The 16,291-nt window shown below is 41.5% G+C and overlaps 1 protein-coding gene across 2 annotated transcripts in view; it reads left to right on the forward strand.

Annotated features, from left to right (window-relative positions):
* Window positions 1–15,918, forward strand: part of LOC111150208 (enoyl-CoA hydratase and 3-hydroxyacyl CoA dehydrogenase) — a 48,518-nt gene extending 32,600 nt beyond the window's left edge. For both annotated transcript variants that reach the window (XM_022507628.1, XM_022507636.1), the window contains exons 6-7: window positions 7,307–7,648; window positions 14,310–15,918. In XM_022507628.1, coding sequence (XP_022363336.1) covers window positions 7,307–7,648; window positions 14,310–15,571 — 1,604 coding nt within the window. In that variant the 3' untranslated portion in view covers window positions 15,572–15,918. The remainder of the gene's footprint in view (window positions 1–7,306; window positions 7,649–14,309) is intronic.
* Window positions 15,919–16,291: the final 373 nt, after the last annotated feature.

Genomic DNA, 16,291 nt, shown 5'->3' on the forward strand with positions numbered 1-16,291 from the left:
TAACATGCATCCCAGAGAGGAAAGTTGACTGTGAAAGTTAATTAGTGTCATGCATCTTAACGCTCTTGTTATATGAAACTCCTCAGACTACTGCAATGCAATGGATTTAGCAGAGCAATTTAGAATTACTTGGTCAAACCAGATTGCTTTGGCTAAAGTGGCGAGGAGAGGGTTCCATAAAATGCTATTTATTTGCACTTGAATTTGGCCAGCAGCCTGTTTATTCCCAAACTGAGTAAGAACTCCCCATTCCCACGTGCATGTTCCTGGCATGAAGTTGAAAGCGTGTGCTGTTATCCAAAGAGGGGCACAGGAGACATCCAGCTGGGGGCCTCGACTCAGAACCTAATGCTGTTTTTGTCCCTGTAATGAACACCAGGTCTGTTACTCTTACGGCACCGTGTTAGCCATTTTTAGTGATTCTAATTCTGCCTACAGACTTTGGTCTGTGTGTTCATTTTGATTTTGTGACTTTAAACAAATCTTAATGGTATCATCGTCTTTCTTTCCATTTTATCTTTGGCTTTTTATAATTTATTTTTGCTCTCTGTGAACCTTTATACACACATTTCACAAGAACAGAGTGACCTTGCCTCCCAGAGAAGGCCTAAGCGCATGTCTAAATTGAGCTGCCTTTTTTTGTAATACCCGAGTTCTGTGGGTGACCTCCTGCAAGACTGAAAAAGTACAGTTGTCCTGTCTGTCCTTTGCAGAGCTTCTGTGACAAACACAGCTTACTTACTGTTTATCAGAATTGGAGAAGAGACCGTCCTCCATGTCTTAGGTAACCATTTCTGTAAATTGCATGTTGTGCCTCTCTTTAAACTAGGCAGAGAAAATCTTCTCCTGTCAGTTTCCCAGAAAGTGGGAAAATAATCACCTCCTTTTCTTCCTTTAGGAGGGTGATTCACTTATTTCTCTTTTTTTTTAAATCAAAACTTGAATATTTGCCTGCCTTACAATACCTCAAAGAATTAAAGAAAAAAATGTGAATGGGTCAAGGAAAGAATTCATTTGTAAGCATACTTGAATCACTAATTAGTTCTTCTTTTCATTTTCGTGGGCAGCAAACACTGCTGCTGACCTGCCTATACCTGGCTCTTTTATTATGTGGATACAGCTAAGTGAATTTAAAACCACCAAGACGTTAAAACAACCCAGTGTGTAAGAAACACACATTGAAAACACCATACCTGTAGACCCAAAGGGGACATTCTGAATATATTTTGTTCTAATAGAACAGATTTGTAAGGTAATAGCATCCTTTATAGCTTCGGCAGGAAAGAGAGAGGAAATTGAGCAGGAAGAAGCATCTGTATTTGCGCCCAGATCCCAGCTCTCCAGCGGATGGGCTCAGCTTGGCCCTGGACTGGTCTGGACAGGTGCCATGGGGAGTTCCCAGAATGCCCTGCAGTCCGAGAGATTCTGAGTATCCCCAGGTTAAAAGCATTATCCTGATCAGCAATAATTACTGCAAAAATTATTACTGCACACCATTAAGCAGGCTTTCCTCTTTTCTTTTCTCTCTCTCTCTCTCTCTCTTTTTTTCTTTCTTCCCTCTTCTGCGTTTGGCCTAGGACGAAGTTTGCCAGGAGCTGCAGCTATCCTCGACTCAAGTGCTGACCTAGTGCTCTGCTCTTACACTTTCCAGAAGCTACGTCTCAAAATCATGTGTTGAAGTCTTAAAAATACTCATGTGTAGGCCCCACCCTGAAATATTCTGAGCTGGGTCTACAGTGGGGCCCGCGCATCTGAACTTTTTGAATTCCTTGGATAACTCTGATGTGTACTATGGTGTTGGGAATCTGTCCTAACCAGATGGGAATTCTGGTAGTGTCACAAGGACACTACCCAGCTCTAGGTTGTGCCCTGTCCCCGCACAGACTGCCCCAGCTGCCTGTTCATGCCGCAGTACTGGTGCTTCAGTCCCCTTTCCTCATGCACTTTGTCCTCCACATACTTGTTCCCTCTCACCTCAGCCCCCCACTGACCACTCTTGTCTTCCCTTTTGGACCACCAGGAAATTAAATCAGTTGTAGGCCCTGGGAAGGTCTCCATCCTTCTCTGCTGAACTTGCCTTCCTAGAAATTGAGGATCGGGCTAACACATTGGATAACTGAGCCAGTCATTGGAAACCTGTTGGGTAGAGTTCATATCTTTCCAACTATAGCAGGGCAAACAGGGACCGTATAGCTAACCATTGTGTTCCCCTCCTTTCCTGTTCTCAACATCATATGGGAAAGCATTAATTTAAAAATCCATGATTTTTTATTCTACTTAGTCATCAGGCATTAAGGAAATATTGTTGCCTCCTAGGTTAAAAAAAAGTTTGAGGGCGTCTGGGTGGCTCAGTGGGTTAAATCCTCTGCCTTCGGCTCAGGTCATGGTCCCAGGGTCCTGGGATCGAGCCCCGCATCGGGCTCTCTGCTCAGCAGGGAGCCTGCTTCCCTTCCTCTCTCTCTGCCTGCCTCTCTGCCTACCTGTGATCTCTGTCTGTCAAATAAATAAATAAAATATTTTTTAAAAAAAGTTTGAGATTATGCAGTGCCTCAAAGATAAATTTACATGTGTACGTGATTCAATCCAAACCTTACTCAGTCTCCCTTACATATGTGGTATCACACCAATGCCAGACAGGTTCATGTGAACATGCCTTTTTATACTGAAACTCCTTTATATCTTCTGGTGGGTTTTCTGTCTAATTAACTGAGGTACATTTTTGATGTAATGGTGTATTCTTGAAGAGATGGTAGCACTTAAAAAAAAAAAAAAAACAGTTTCTGGGACACCTGCGTGGCTCAGTGGGTTAAGCCTCTGCCTTTGGCTCAGGTCATGATCTCAGGGTCCTGGGATCGAACCCCACATCCGGCTCTCTGCTCAGCAGGGAGCCTGCTTCCCACTCTCTCTCTGCCTGCTTGTGGTCTCTCTCTCTCTCTGTCAAATAAATAAATAAATAATATTTTAAAAAGAAACAGTTTCTGGCTTAGGTAGACAGCAGTTTTGGTAATATAATGTTCCACGTTCATTCTTTTTATTTGAAGATCTGATAATGCGTTTATTATAATGCAACTGACAAGAGACTTTATTATATTGCAGTTGACAAGAGAATTTGGTTATTTCTGTGACATACATCTTAAAATTATGACTGATAACATTACACCAGGCCATAACAGATTTTTAGGAATTTTATCCAAGTATATTCTGAAGAAAGTTTAACATCATGTCTTATTTGATACATTTCTCATACACATTTATCTTTTGATGCAAACCTTAGAATCATCATTCTGTTGAAAAAAAAAAGAATCATTCTGTTGAGTTATTTTTACTTTTATTACTATTATTTTTTTAAGTAGGCTCCACCCCGATGTTGGGCTCGAACTTACGACCCTGAGATCAAGAGTCACGTGCTCTACCAACTGAGCAGCCAGGCACTCCTGTTGAGAAATTTTTTAAAATTATAGAGTGTTCTGATTAGAAATTCATATATAATATATATGGGAAATATTTATATTTTTATGTTATGAAATGTTTATATCCAGGAACATGGAGTCTCTCTCTTTTTAGAGACTTTATATGTTCTCCAATAAAATGGTATAATTATCTTCTTAAAGGTCTTATACATTTCTTGATAAATTCGTTTCGAGGCATTTTTAAAAACAGTTTTAATGAGGCATAATTCAGTTCACTGTATAGAGTTGCACAGCCATCCCCATGAGTCAATTTTAAAACTTGTCACCACCCCGAAAATTTCCCTCATATTTTGTTGCAGCTTTATCCCACTACCACCCCTGGCCTTAGCCAACCACTAATCTTTCTGTCTACATGGATTTGCCTTTTCTGGACATTGACCACGAATAGCATCATATCATATATAAACTTCTGATCTGGCTTCTTTTCAGGTTGCATAATGTTTTTGAGGTTCATTTGAATTGTAGCATGCTTCAGCAATTTGCCAATAATATTTTTATTGCTGAACAGTATTGTGCATATCCATACTGCATTTTCTTTATCCCTTCATCAGTTGATGAGCTAGTATGAATAATACTGTTATGGATATTTGTGTACAAGGTTTATGGGGTCATGTGTCTTTATTTCTCTTAGGTAGATTCCTTGGAGTGAAATTGCTGGGTTAACCAATAAGCTTATCCTTTCAAGGAACTGCCTCACTGTTTTCCAAAGTAGCTGTACTGTCCTGTTTCAGATTTTCACAAACAATGGCTGAGGATTCTGGCTACTCCACATCATCACCAACACCTCTTAGTGATGTCTTTCTGGTAATAGTCATTCTAGTGGGTGTGTCTTTATTATCTCTAGCTACACAACAAATTACTCCCAAATTTAACTGCTTAAAATCAAACCTCTTTTACCTGGCAGTCTCTGTGGGTCAGGAATATAGGTGGGGTGAACTAGGTTCTCTGGTTGTGGATTCCACACAAGATTGCTTTCAAGGTATTTTCTGTGGCTCTTTCCACCTCAGCGCTTGACTAAGGGATGATCTGCTTCCAACCTGACTCAAGTTGTTCGTAGGATTCGGCTCCATGTGGTCTGTTGGGCTGAGGGTCTTAGCTCCTCACTGGCTGTTGGCTGAAGGAGGTCTTCTTCAGTTCTTTCCCACATGGGCTTCACCAAAGGGCCACTCACACATGGCAGCTCGCTTCCACCAGAATGAACGAGTGAGAGAGCAAGAGAGGGTGAACAAGAAGAACCCAGAGTCTTTTTGTAACTTAATCTCAGAAATGACACCCTATTACTTAGAGACAATCTACCACATTCACTATGGTTTTTTTTTTTAATCAGTGTGGTTTTTATTTGCATTTCTTTAATGACTAATGCTATTGAACACCTTTTCACATATGTATTAGCCATTCCTATATCTTCTTTGGTGAAATAGCCACTCAAGTTTTTGCCCATTTAAAAAACTGAGTTGTTTGCCTTCTTACTGTTGAGTCACAAGAATTCTTCCCATACTCCAGATACAAATACTTCATTAGATATTTGATTTACAAATTGTATTGGTTTTCTCTTGCTTTGTTAACAAATAACTACAAGTTTAGCAGTTTAAATGACACAGTGTTATTATCTTATAGATCAATAGGTCAGAAGTCTGCTGGGTGGGTCTCACTGACCTAAAATGCAGGGGTCTGGGACGCCTGAGTGGCTCAGTTGGTTAAGCAGCTGCCTTCGGCTCAGGTCATGATCCCAGCGTCCTGGGATCGAGTCCCACATCGGGCTCCTTGTTCTGTGGGGAGCCTGCTTCTCCCTCTGCCTCTGCCTGCCACTCTGTCTGCCTGTGCTCGCTCTCTCTCTCTCTCTGACAAATAAATAAATAAAATCTTTAAAAAAATAAAATAAAATAAAATGCAGGTGTCTGAAGCCATACTCCTTTTGGAGGCTCTAGGGGAGAATCTGTTTCCTGCTCACTCAGGTTGTTGGCACAATTCAGTATCTTATGTTGTGAGAACAATGTCCTCATGTTCTTGCTGGTTGTAAGTCAAGGGAATGGCCCAGAGACCACCAAATTCCTTGATTCTTGGCCCCCTTCTTCCATCATCAAAGCCGTATCATCACCAATAGGTCACATCTTCGCCATGTTGTGTCTCTCTGACCCTTCCTCATTAGCAATGTCTCTTTCACCATAACTGGCAAAGGGTCTCCTCTTTTAAGGACTCATACGATTAGGTTGGGAACATCTAGACAATAAAGGATAATCTCCACACCTCAGTTTCTTTGCCAATAGTTATATCTGTAGAGTCCCTTTGCCATGTAAGGTTATATACTCATAGGTTCTAGGGACCAGGAAGTAGACATTGGGCATGTGCAGCACACCGTGCCTACCATACAAATATTTTCTCCCAGTCTGTGGTTTATCATTTAATTTTCATGATACTATTCTTTGAAGTACAAAGTCTTTAACTTTGATGACCTCCAGCTTATTGATTTTTTTCTTTCATGAATCATACTAAGAATACTTTGTCTAACCCAGAGTCATGAAGATTTTCCCTGTGTTCTCTTCTAGAAATTTTTATAGTTTTAGCTCTTTAATTTAGATTTATGTTCCACCTTGAGTTAATTTTTATATATGGTTCTAGGTAAGGATCTAATTTCTTTCTTTCTTTCTTTCTTTCTTTCTTTCTTTCTTTCTTTCTTTCTTTTTTTGCATATAGCTATCCAGTTCTTTCGGCACCATTTATTGGAAAAATTCCCCTTGCATTGAATTGTTTTGACACCTGTGCTGAAAATCAGTTGGCTCTGTCAGGATTTATTTCTGAACTCTCAATTCTCTTCCACTGATTTGTATGTCTCCTCTTGTACCAAGAGACACTGACTTCTTTTCCACGTCTTATAAGTGTTTGTTACTATTAGGAATGGAATTGAGATTATTTTGAACCTAAAATATTCTTTTTAAAAAAATTTCAATTTAATTTAATTTTTTTCAGTGATCCATAATTCATTGTTCATGCACCACACCCAGTGCTCCTTGCAATACATGCCCTCCATAATACCCACTGCCAGCTCACCCAACCCCCACCCCCTCCCCTCCAAAACCCTTAGTTTGTTTCTCAGAGTCCACAGTCTCTCATGGTTTGTCTCCCCCTCCGATTTCCCCCAACTCACTTCTCCTCTCCATCTCCCCATGTCCTGCATGTTATTCCTTGTGCTCCACAAGTAAGTGAAACCATATGATAATTGACTCTCTCTGCTTGACTTATTTCACTCAGCATAATCTCCTCCAGTCCCATCCATGTTGATACAAAAGTTGGGTATTCATCCTTTCCGATGGAGGCATAATACTCCATAGTATATATGGACCATATCTTCTTTATCCATTTATCTGTTGAAGGGCATCTTGGCTCTTTCCATAGTTTGGCATGGCCATTGCTGCTTTGACCATTGGAGTACAGATGGCCCTTCTTTTCACTATATCTGTATCTTTGGGGTAAATGCCCAGTAGTGCAGTTGCAGGGTCATTCTTAACTCAGAAATATTTTCCTTAAACTCACTGAGAGTTTAAAATTTAACCTATTATAGCACTGTCTTGACTTTGGAACAGAAGGAAAATGAAACTTTTATGCCTACATGAGGTCACTTGAAAATTGCATTGAATCTGCTAAATTCTGTCTTACTGGACTAAGGTACATTAGATATTTTGATGTTAGTGCTACAGTAAATAGCTTGATGGAGAGTATTTAATTTTGTACTTTGAATTGGAACAGGTTGTTATTATTATTATTATTATAACATACTCCTTTTCCCTTTGTATAAGTAACATTTCCAAAGGTCCTATTTTCTTTCTCCTTCCTTCCAGATCAGCCTCTGGAATCCCGTAGACTCTGCAACAAGCCAATTCAGAGCTTCCCCAACATGGACAGCGTTTTCAGTGAAGCCCTTCTGAAGATGCGGAAGCAGCATCCTGGGTGCCTTTCTCAGGAGACCTGTGTCCGTGCAATCCAGGCTGCCGTCCAGTATCCCTATGAAGTGGGTATCAAGAAGGAGGAGGAGCTGTTCATGTACCTTCAGAAATCAGGGCAGGCTAGAGCCCTGCAATATGTTTTCTTTGCGGAGAGGAATGCCAGTAAGTGGTCAACCCCCTCAGGAGCATCCTGGAAAACAGCAACAGCACAGCCCATCTCCTCAGTTGGCGTCGTCGGTAAGAACGTGGTGGGGTTAAAGTCATTCTCCAAATCAGCACATACGAAATCCTGCTGTTTGCTTAGGGCCGCCAGGTACTGGGCTCTATACGAAGCACTTTACTTGTGTGGCTAACTTGTTTTTCACCCCAGCACGGGAATGATCTTCGTTTTACATGTGAGGCCTAGAGACACCAACCTCCTCACCAGTGAGCTAAACACAAGCAGTGTGAGGGTCTGACGCTAGGTCTGTCTGACTCTAGACTCTGGGTATTTTTTTTTTTTTTATTCATCGCCTCCTCTCCCCTGCGTGAATCTCTTGCTCCTGGATCTCCCAGCAATGATTATTATTTGTACCACATTTCCAAGTACGGTTTGTCACTCTTGTAGCTAGGTATTTGGAATGAAGGCTCTACCTTCTTGGTGCCTGGATTCATTCACTTCCCATTCGACACTATTAACCTCAAATCTCTCTGCATCCTGAAAGAGTGACCTCCCTACTTTTTCCCTCTGGGATTTTCCCAAACAAAATGTCTTCTTTCCTCAGAAGCTAGCCCTCTGATTGGCTTTTTTGAGCTACTTTCCCAAGCTTCCCTTGTTCTTAGTATCAACCCAAGAATGGTCTGTGGTGGATTTTAAACCCCATGAAATGGTGAGCAAAATGTTATATGTGTCAGCTGATGTACAGTCTTCCAAGGGAGGAGTCCATAGTTTACAATAAAGTGTCAACCTTCTGAACCCTCACCCCGCTGTCTAGCAACAACCCAGTTTGGAGGGAAAGAGCCCACGCTGCATCCTCTCAGTCTACCGTATCAGTCACGCTGTGATCTTTCCAGCATTGACTCTGTTCACTTGTGATTTTTATTTATTTTATTTTATTTAAATTCAACAAATTAACATATACTGTATTAGTAGTTGAGGTAGAGTTCAGGGATTCATCAGTTGCATATAAGATCCAGTCCTCATCACATCATGTGCCCTCCTTAACGCCCATCCCCCAGGTACCCCATCCCCCCCACTCACTTGTGATTTTTATTTATTTATTTATTTAGAAGATTTTATTTATTTGACAGACAGATAGAACGAAGTAGGCAGAGAGACCAGCAGAGGGAGAGGGAGAAGCAGGCTCTCAGCTGAGCAGGGAGCCTGACACGGGGCTGGATCATAGGACCCTGGGATCATGAACCGAGCCGAAGGCAGCTGCTCAACCGACTGCACCCAGGTGCCCCTCACTTGTGATTTTTAAAGGAGGTGGATAGAGAGTGTGACAGAGAACTATGAATGTTTCTTTTTTGCGCTTTTTTTCAGCAGCACCAATACTTGTTTCTAGTTGTGCACTTACTCTGTTTCTTCTCTATATTCCTTCAAGCCAAGGATAATTGATGCAATATAACAACAAAGATGAAATTTATCGGTATTGAGTTCATCAGCCTTTGTTTGAGAATTTCCCTATTTCCTTGTTGTGAGCCTTTTATTTTATTTTTTTTTAAAGATTTTTTATTTACTTATTTGACAGAGAGAGATCACAAGTAGACAGAGAGGCAGGCAGAGAGAGAGAGAGAGAGAGAGAGAGAAGCAGGCTCCCTGCTGAGCAGAGAGCCCGATGCGGGACTCGATTCCAGGACCCTGAGATCATGACCTGAGCCAAAGGCAGCGGCTTAACCCACTGAGCCACCCAGGCGCCCTGTTGTGAGCCTTTTAAAAAAGATTTCCAATTCATGTCCGGCATGAAATATCTAAAAGTTTTTGGTTTTGTTTTTTTGAGTACACCCCATATTGTTCAGAAAAATATTTGAAGAACCATTTAAAAATCCACGGAAGATAACTTGGATACAAATAAAGTGAGAGTGTTTGGGGCGCCTGGGTGGCTCAGTGGGTTAAAGCCTCTGCCTTTGGCTCAGGTCATGATCCCAGGGTCCTGGAATCGAGCCCCGCATTGGGTTCTCTGCTCGGCGGGGAGCCTGCTTTCTCCTCTCTCTGCCTGCTTGTGATCTCTGTCTGTCAAATAAATAAATAAAATCTTTAAAAAAAGAAAAAAAAAGTGAGAGAGTTTGGTTATTTCCCCTTTCGTCATCGCGTCTATCCCCATACTGCTCCACACTGGATCGTTGTTGTGATGCAGCCTCCCCCTATTCCCTGTGCCCTCTGGAACACTCCTACAGCCTGATCTGCTTCCTGCCTGAGACCCGGCTTACTCTGGCACCCACTTATTCTGTGGCCCTCTCAGAAAAATGCTGCTGCTTCTTTCACAGTCCACGCCCTGCCTCCCAACCTGCCCGCATCTCTTCCCAATTCCCTTCCCAGACCATTGTGTCTTTCAGGACACTCTTCCGTGGTTCTGCCACCTGGTCTGATGGCTCTCTCCCTCCTTGTTACTGTCATTACTCCTACCACCCCCATTTGTTGAAAAATTTGGCTGGCTCACACTTATCCACTTTCCCCCAAATCCTGCTGTCACCCCGATTGTTGCCATCGTCTGTGTGGACAATGCATCCAGCCCTCCTGCTTCCTGGTGCCTTTGCCTCCTCAGATCCGGTGACGTTCACCTCACTTCACTTCCCGTGACCCCCTACTTAGGACTTTTCCTTGGCTCTTGCCTATACCCTAATGTATCTCCACGTCTGCAATTCAAATTCTGACCTTTCCCCCACAACCTTGTATCTTCCCACATCTCTTCATTGGTTGTTCCAACTATATCCATTACTTAATCAGCTCCCCTTATCTTTACTTTCTTCTCTTTCTAAATTTCGCTTCCAGGGTCATCCCTTCAGCCACTCTCTTGTCAGTGCCCTCCAACTCCATGACTTACCGTCCTTTCACTCTGCCCCTGGCAAAACCCCAAGTGTGCTCTTCCATGAGCCCATTTCCAGTCTTCTCAGAAAGGTCAGCACTACTGCAAGTTCATGTCCCCCCTCCTTGCCTGAGCTCTAAAGCCATCCAAAAGGGAGAAGACTGCAGTTGACCAAAACAGCAGAACCTTCAATGAATGCATCCTTTGTTCTGTCTTTACTTCTGTCAATAGAAGAGGTTCTTGACTAGAATTAATTCCTTGGCAGTTAAAGACAATGAGTTGTTAGGGAAGCAGGACCCCTTGCCCCTCCATGTGTTTAATGAGGAAAAATTAGGGAACTAAATTCAGTATAAATACAATATGCACCTTTGGAAACATAACTATCAACAATGAAAATCTTGGTTTTTCAGGCTCCCCCTTTTTTTGAGATCTTTGAGACCACAAGTTCATGAGAAGAGAAATTAGGAGCTAAGAACTATTTATTTATATTTTTTTACAATTTAATTATTTGTTTGGGTGAAAGAGAAGAGGGGAGAGAGAGAGTGTGTGTGTGGGCAGGGGGAGGGACAAAAAGAGAGGGAGAGAACCTCAAGCAGACTCCTTGCTGAGTGCAGAGCCTGATGTGGGGCTCCATTGCAGAACCCTGAGATCATGACCTGAGCCAGGACCAAGAGTCAGCTGCCCAACCGACTGAGCCACCCAGGTGCCCAGAGCTAAGAACTTTCTGAAATAAATATACATTGTGTTTTCATGTTTTTATTGTTTCAGTGATTAAATGAAATGTGTCCGTTTATAGAGCTGAAGAGAATCTAAAGTTACGGCTGGGACACTTGCAAAAAGCATTAGTTTGGTCCACTTCGTGATTTGGATTCCAGGTCATTCAGGTCCGCTCCACGAGGTGAACGTGGAAGAACTGTGCCTGACCCTCCCAGGTGCCTTTTTTTCACTGTTCTGTGGTCCTTTCTGAGATCCCGCCTACCTTATGTGACACTTTACAAAGTATTTTCACGTTACATCTTGTTAGTCCTCATTGTCTCTGAGAGATTATAATTTCTATACTCTTAAAAATTGTATGTGAGGCTTGGGACTGAAAGCTAGGAGGCCAGGGTTTTGAACCCCATTTGAACCCTTTACCCAGGCCGAAGTTTTGGATACAAGTTGCTATAGCAGCGAGAGCTATCCAGCCTTCTGGCTACTGAGTGAAATGCAGATGTTTATTAATTTTGGAAAATTAAATGTTTTTAACTAATTTAATATATTTATTACATTAAATAAATTAATACAGTTTGAAATTTAAATATATTCCAGAGAAACAAGGATTTCTGATGTCTGATAACGTTCTGTATTCAAAACCAATCCCCCAAAAAACAAAACAAAACCAACCAATCCCCAAAGCTAGTCAATGAGAAGTACAGAAGAATAATATATAAATAGTTTTCACAAAACGGTTTCATCCACAATGGGTTGATGAGGTAACAGATAACTTGCTGCTGTAACAGATAACAATCTCAGTGGCTTAACACAATAAAGATTTATTTCCTGCTTGCTCTATAAGGCCATTCTAGGACAGGTTTTTTCTAAGTAATGACTGTCATTCTCCTGAATAAGGGTCAATAAACTTTTTTTTAAAGGGCCATATGGTAAATATTTTAGGCTTTCTGGACTGTATGATCTCTTTTGCAGCACCAAAACAACTCTGCACACAAAACAGTTATAGATGATATGGAAAGAAATGAGTGTGGTTGTGCTCCAGTAAGACTTTATTTATGAGACTAAAATTTGAATTTGACATAATTTGCATGTGTCACAAAATATTGTTGTTTTTGTTTTTGTTCTTTTTTCAACTATTCAAAATGCAAAACCATCCGTAGCTCATAGGTAGTACAAAAATAGATGGTGGGATGGATTTGGCACACAGACCCTAGTTTGCCAACACCTGCTCAAGGGTCTCCTCCAAGGCCTCACAGTTGTTCTCTGCAGCCTCTACACCCCTGAAGTAATTAAGGATCTTGTGGGAGGTTCTGGGCGCCAATCGTGATCCCACACTACGCTCCTTTCCCATTTCATTGACCGGAAGTACTCACAGGCCCTATCAGGATACAAGGGATCCAGAATAGGGGCACCTGGGTGGCTCAGTCATTAAGCGTCTGCCTTGGGCTCAGGTCATGATCCCAGGATCCTGGGATCGAGCCCCGCATCAGGCTCCCTGTGTGGCAGGAAACCTGCTTCTCCCTCTCCCACTCCCTCTGCTTGTGTCCCCTCTCTCTCACTGTGTGTCTCTCTCAAATAAATACATAAAATCTTTAAAGAAATAAAGGATCTAGAATAGTTTTCCATGTGCCCAGAAGAAAAATGAAATGGTAAGGGGAAGGAACAGTAACATCTTTGCCATCAAATAATTTGTCTACATGTTCTGTTCTTGCCTTTGCTTAAAGTAATACTCCCTTTCCTTTTCCCTTCCCCAGTCTGGGGAAAGGATTTGTAATCTTCCTGCAGTGCGTCAGGATTTCAAGTTCACTACATCCTCACTTGTACATCTCTCTTTTTAATGATCTCTCTCCTAATGGGTGTGAAGTGGTAGCTCATGGTGGTTTTGATTTGCATTTCCTTCATGATTAAGGATGCATCTTCTCATTGCTTATTAGCTGTTTGTGTATTTTCTTCAGAAAAAATGTTTAAGTTAAATCGTATTTTATTGTGAGTTGTAAGAATTGTTTATATATTTTAATACAAGTCCCTTATTAGATAGATGATTCCATGGGGTTCTTTTTACTCTCTGTATGGTATCCTTTGAAGCACAAAAATTTTTTGATTTTGATGTTATCTAATTAATCTGTTTTTTGTTTTTGTTGTTTATGCTTTTGATGTCGTAAGAAACCATTGTCTTATCCAAGATCATGGAGAATTACTCACAGCAGTTTAATGGTTTTAGCTCCTACTTCAGTCCGTGATCCATTTTGAATTAATTTTTGTATATGGTGCACAGTAGTCCAACATCATACTTTTGCATGTGGATACCCAGCTGTCCCAGCATCATTTGTTGAAAAGACTATTCTTCCCCCATTGAATTATCTTGGCCAGTTGGCCACAGTTACGAGATTATTTCAGGACTCTCAATTCTATAGGTCTACCCTTATACCACACTTGAATACTTGAATACTGTAGCTTTGTCATAAATTTTTAAATTGGGAAGAGTCAATCCTCCAACTTTGTTCTTCTTTTTTAATAATGTCTTTGGTGATTCTTGATTCCTTGTATTTATGTATGAATTTTAGGATCAGCTTAATTTAATTTGTTGATTTCTGCAAAAAGCCAGTTGAATTTTTGATGAGGATTGCATTGGTGGTGCAGATCGGTTTGGGTAGTATTGCCATATTAACAATATTAAGTCTCCTGATCTATGAGAACAGGGGATGTATATCTCTTTATTAGGTCTTCTTTATTTCAGTAATGATTTGTGGGTTTTAGCATTATAAGTCTTCCAATTCTTTCTTAAATTTATTCTGAAGTACTTTATTTTTTTAATACTAGTATAAGTAGAATTGTTTTCTTAATTCATATTCTGATTATTCATTGCTAGTATACAGAATACAATTGATTCTTATATATAGATCTTGTATTATACAACCTTGCTGAACTGTTTATCAGTCCTAATATTGTGTGTGTGTGTGTGTGTGTGTGTGTGTGTGCACTCGTGAATATTACTCAATGTCACATCCTCTGGAGCATTTAACACAGAGCCTAATCTTAACTAATATTCAGTCCATTTGTATTCCTCCCATCGATCTCTTTAAATGCCCTGTTGCCACAGAAGCCTCCCATTTACCGAGTAATTTTTCAGTTCCCAATATCACTGAACCATTCTTTTTCCTCTTCACTCTCATCTGCAGGCTTGGGAACAATGGGCCGAGGCATCGTCACTGCTCTTGCGAAGGCCAGGATCCCTGTGATTGCTGTGGAATTGGACAAGAAGCAGCTAGAGACTGCTGAGCAGTTAATAACCTCCCTCTTGGAAAAGGAAGCATCCAAAATGCAGCCCAGCAGCCACCATTGGTTAGGACCAAAACCCAGGTTAACCACATCCCTGAAGGAGCTAGGTGGTGTAGATTTAGTCATCGAAGCAGTATTTGAGGAAATTAACTTGAAGAAGCAGGTCTTTGCTGAACTGTCAGCTGTGTGCAAGCCAGAAGCTTTTCTGTGCACCAATACTTCAGCCTTGAACATTGACGAGATTGCTTCTTCCACTGATCGCCCTCACTTGGTCATTGGCACTCACTTCTTCTCACCAGCTCACATCATGAAGTTGTTAGAGATTATTCCCAGCCAGTACTCTTCCCCTACTACCATTGCCACAGTTATGAATTTATCAAAAAAGATTAAAAAAATTGGAGTAGTTATAGGTAACTGTTTTGGATTTGTTGGCAATCGAATGTTGAAGCCTTATTACAATCAGACATATTTCTTATTGGAAGAGGGCGGTAAGCCAGAGGAGATAGATCAGGTGCTGGAAGAGTTTGGTTTCAAAATGGGACCTTTTAGAGTGTCAGATCTTGCTGGACTGGATGTGGGGTGGAAATCTCGACAAGGGCAAGGTCTTACTGGACCTATGTTGCCTTCAGGAGCGCCTGCCCGAAAGCGAGGCAGCGAGAGATATTGCCCAATTCCTGATATGCTCTGTGAATCAGGACGATTTGGCCAGAAGACAGGAAAGGGTTGGTATCAATATGATAAGCCACTGGGTAGGATTCACAAACCTGACCCCTGGCTCTCTGAATTCCTGTCACAGTACAGGCAAACCTATCACATCGAGCCACGTGTCATTAGCCGGGATGAGATCCTCGAGCGCTGTTTGTATTCACTCATCAATGAAGCATTCCGTATCTTGGGAGAAGGGATGGCTGCCACTCCAGAGCACATCGATGTTGTCTATTTACATGGGTACGGATGGCCAAGGCACAAGGGTGGGCCCATGTTCTACGCCTCCACAGTGGGGTTGCCCACAGTGCTAGAGAAGTTGCAGAAATATTACAGGCAGAATCCTGATATTCCACAACTAGAGCCTTGTGACTATCTGAAAAAATTGGCTTACCTGGGCAACCCTCCTCTGAAAGAATGGCAGAGCTTAGCAGGACCCCCTAGCAGTAGACTATGATTCAGCCTTCCAGGTTATGACTCATGTGCTTGCATCAGGAAATGCTCATGGAATTTCATTGATATTAAATCAAAAGATCCAAAGTAAGATTGCTCTGAAATACAAAGCAGCTGAAGCTTCTCTTTATGTCTTTTGTCTGATTATTCTAATGGATCAAATCTTTAGGAATGTGCTTCCTATGCCTCTGAGTCCATCTTTATTGGATAAATCATTTCGATCCCAGTGAATAAACTTGTGTCAATACCGTAATAGCTAAGGAGAGAAACTCAGTATTAAGTTGAGGTTTCCAAGTGCTTTGATTGTTGGAAATGTCAACAATGAATCCCTGGGGTGCCTGGGTGGCTCAGTGGGTTAAAGCCTCTGCCTTCGGCTCAGCTCATGATCCCAGGGTCCTGGGATCAAGCCCTGCTTCTCTCTCTCTGCCTGCCTCTCTGCCTACTTGTGATCTCTGTCTGTCAAATAAAAAATAAATAAAATCTTTAAAAAAAAAACCAGAATGAATCCCTGATAAACGCCACTAAGTCATAAATTCATTTTGACCCCTTTCCACTTCACACACACAGCACTGATAGGAAAACTTACGGGCCCTTTAACAAACCTTCACTCTGCAGCTCCTGACCATTTTGCACAGCATTTGGCAAACCCAGAATCCAGAGGGGGCATGAATTCAGCAGGGAAAGCTATGGTGAAGTTTAGCCCCTAGTCTCAAAGATGGAGTGG

Source organism: Enhydra lutris, unplaced genomic scaffold (assembly GCF_002288905.1).
Source record: "Enhydra lutris kenyoni isolate GAN:26980312 unplaced genomic scaffold, ASM228890v2 scaffoldscaffold2, whole genome shotgun sequence".
Lineage (NCBI taxonomy): Eukaryota > Metazoa > Chordata > Mammalia > Carnivora > Mustelidae > Enhydra > Enhydra lutris.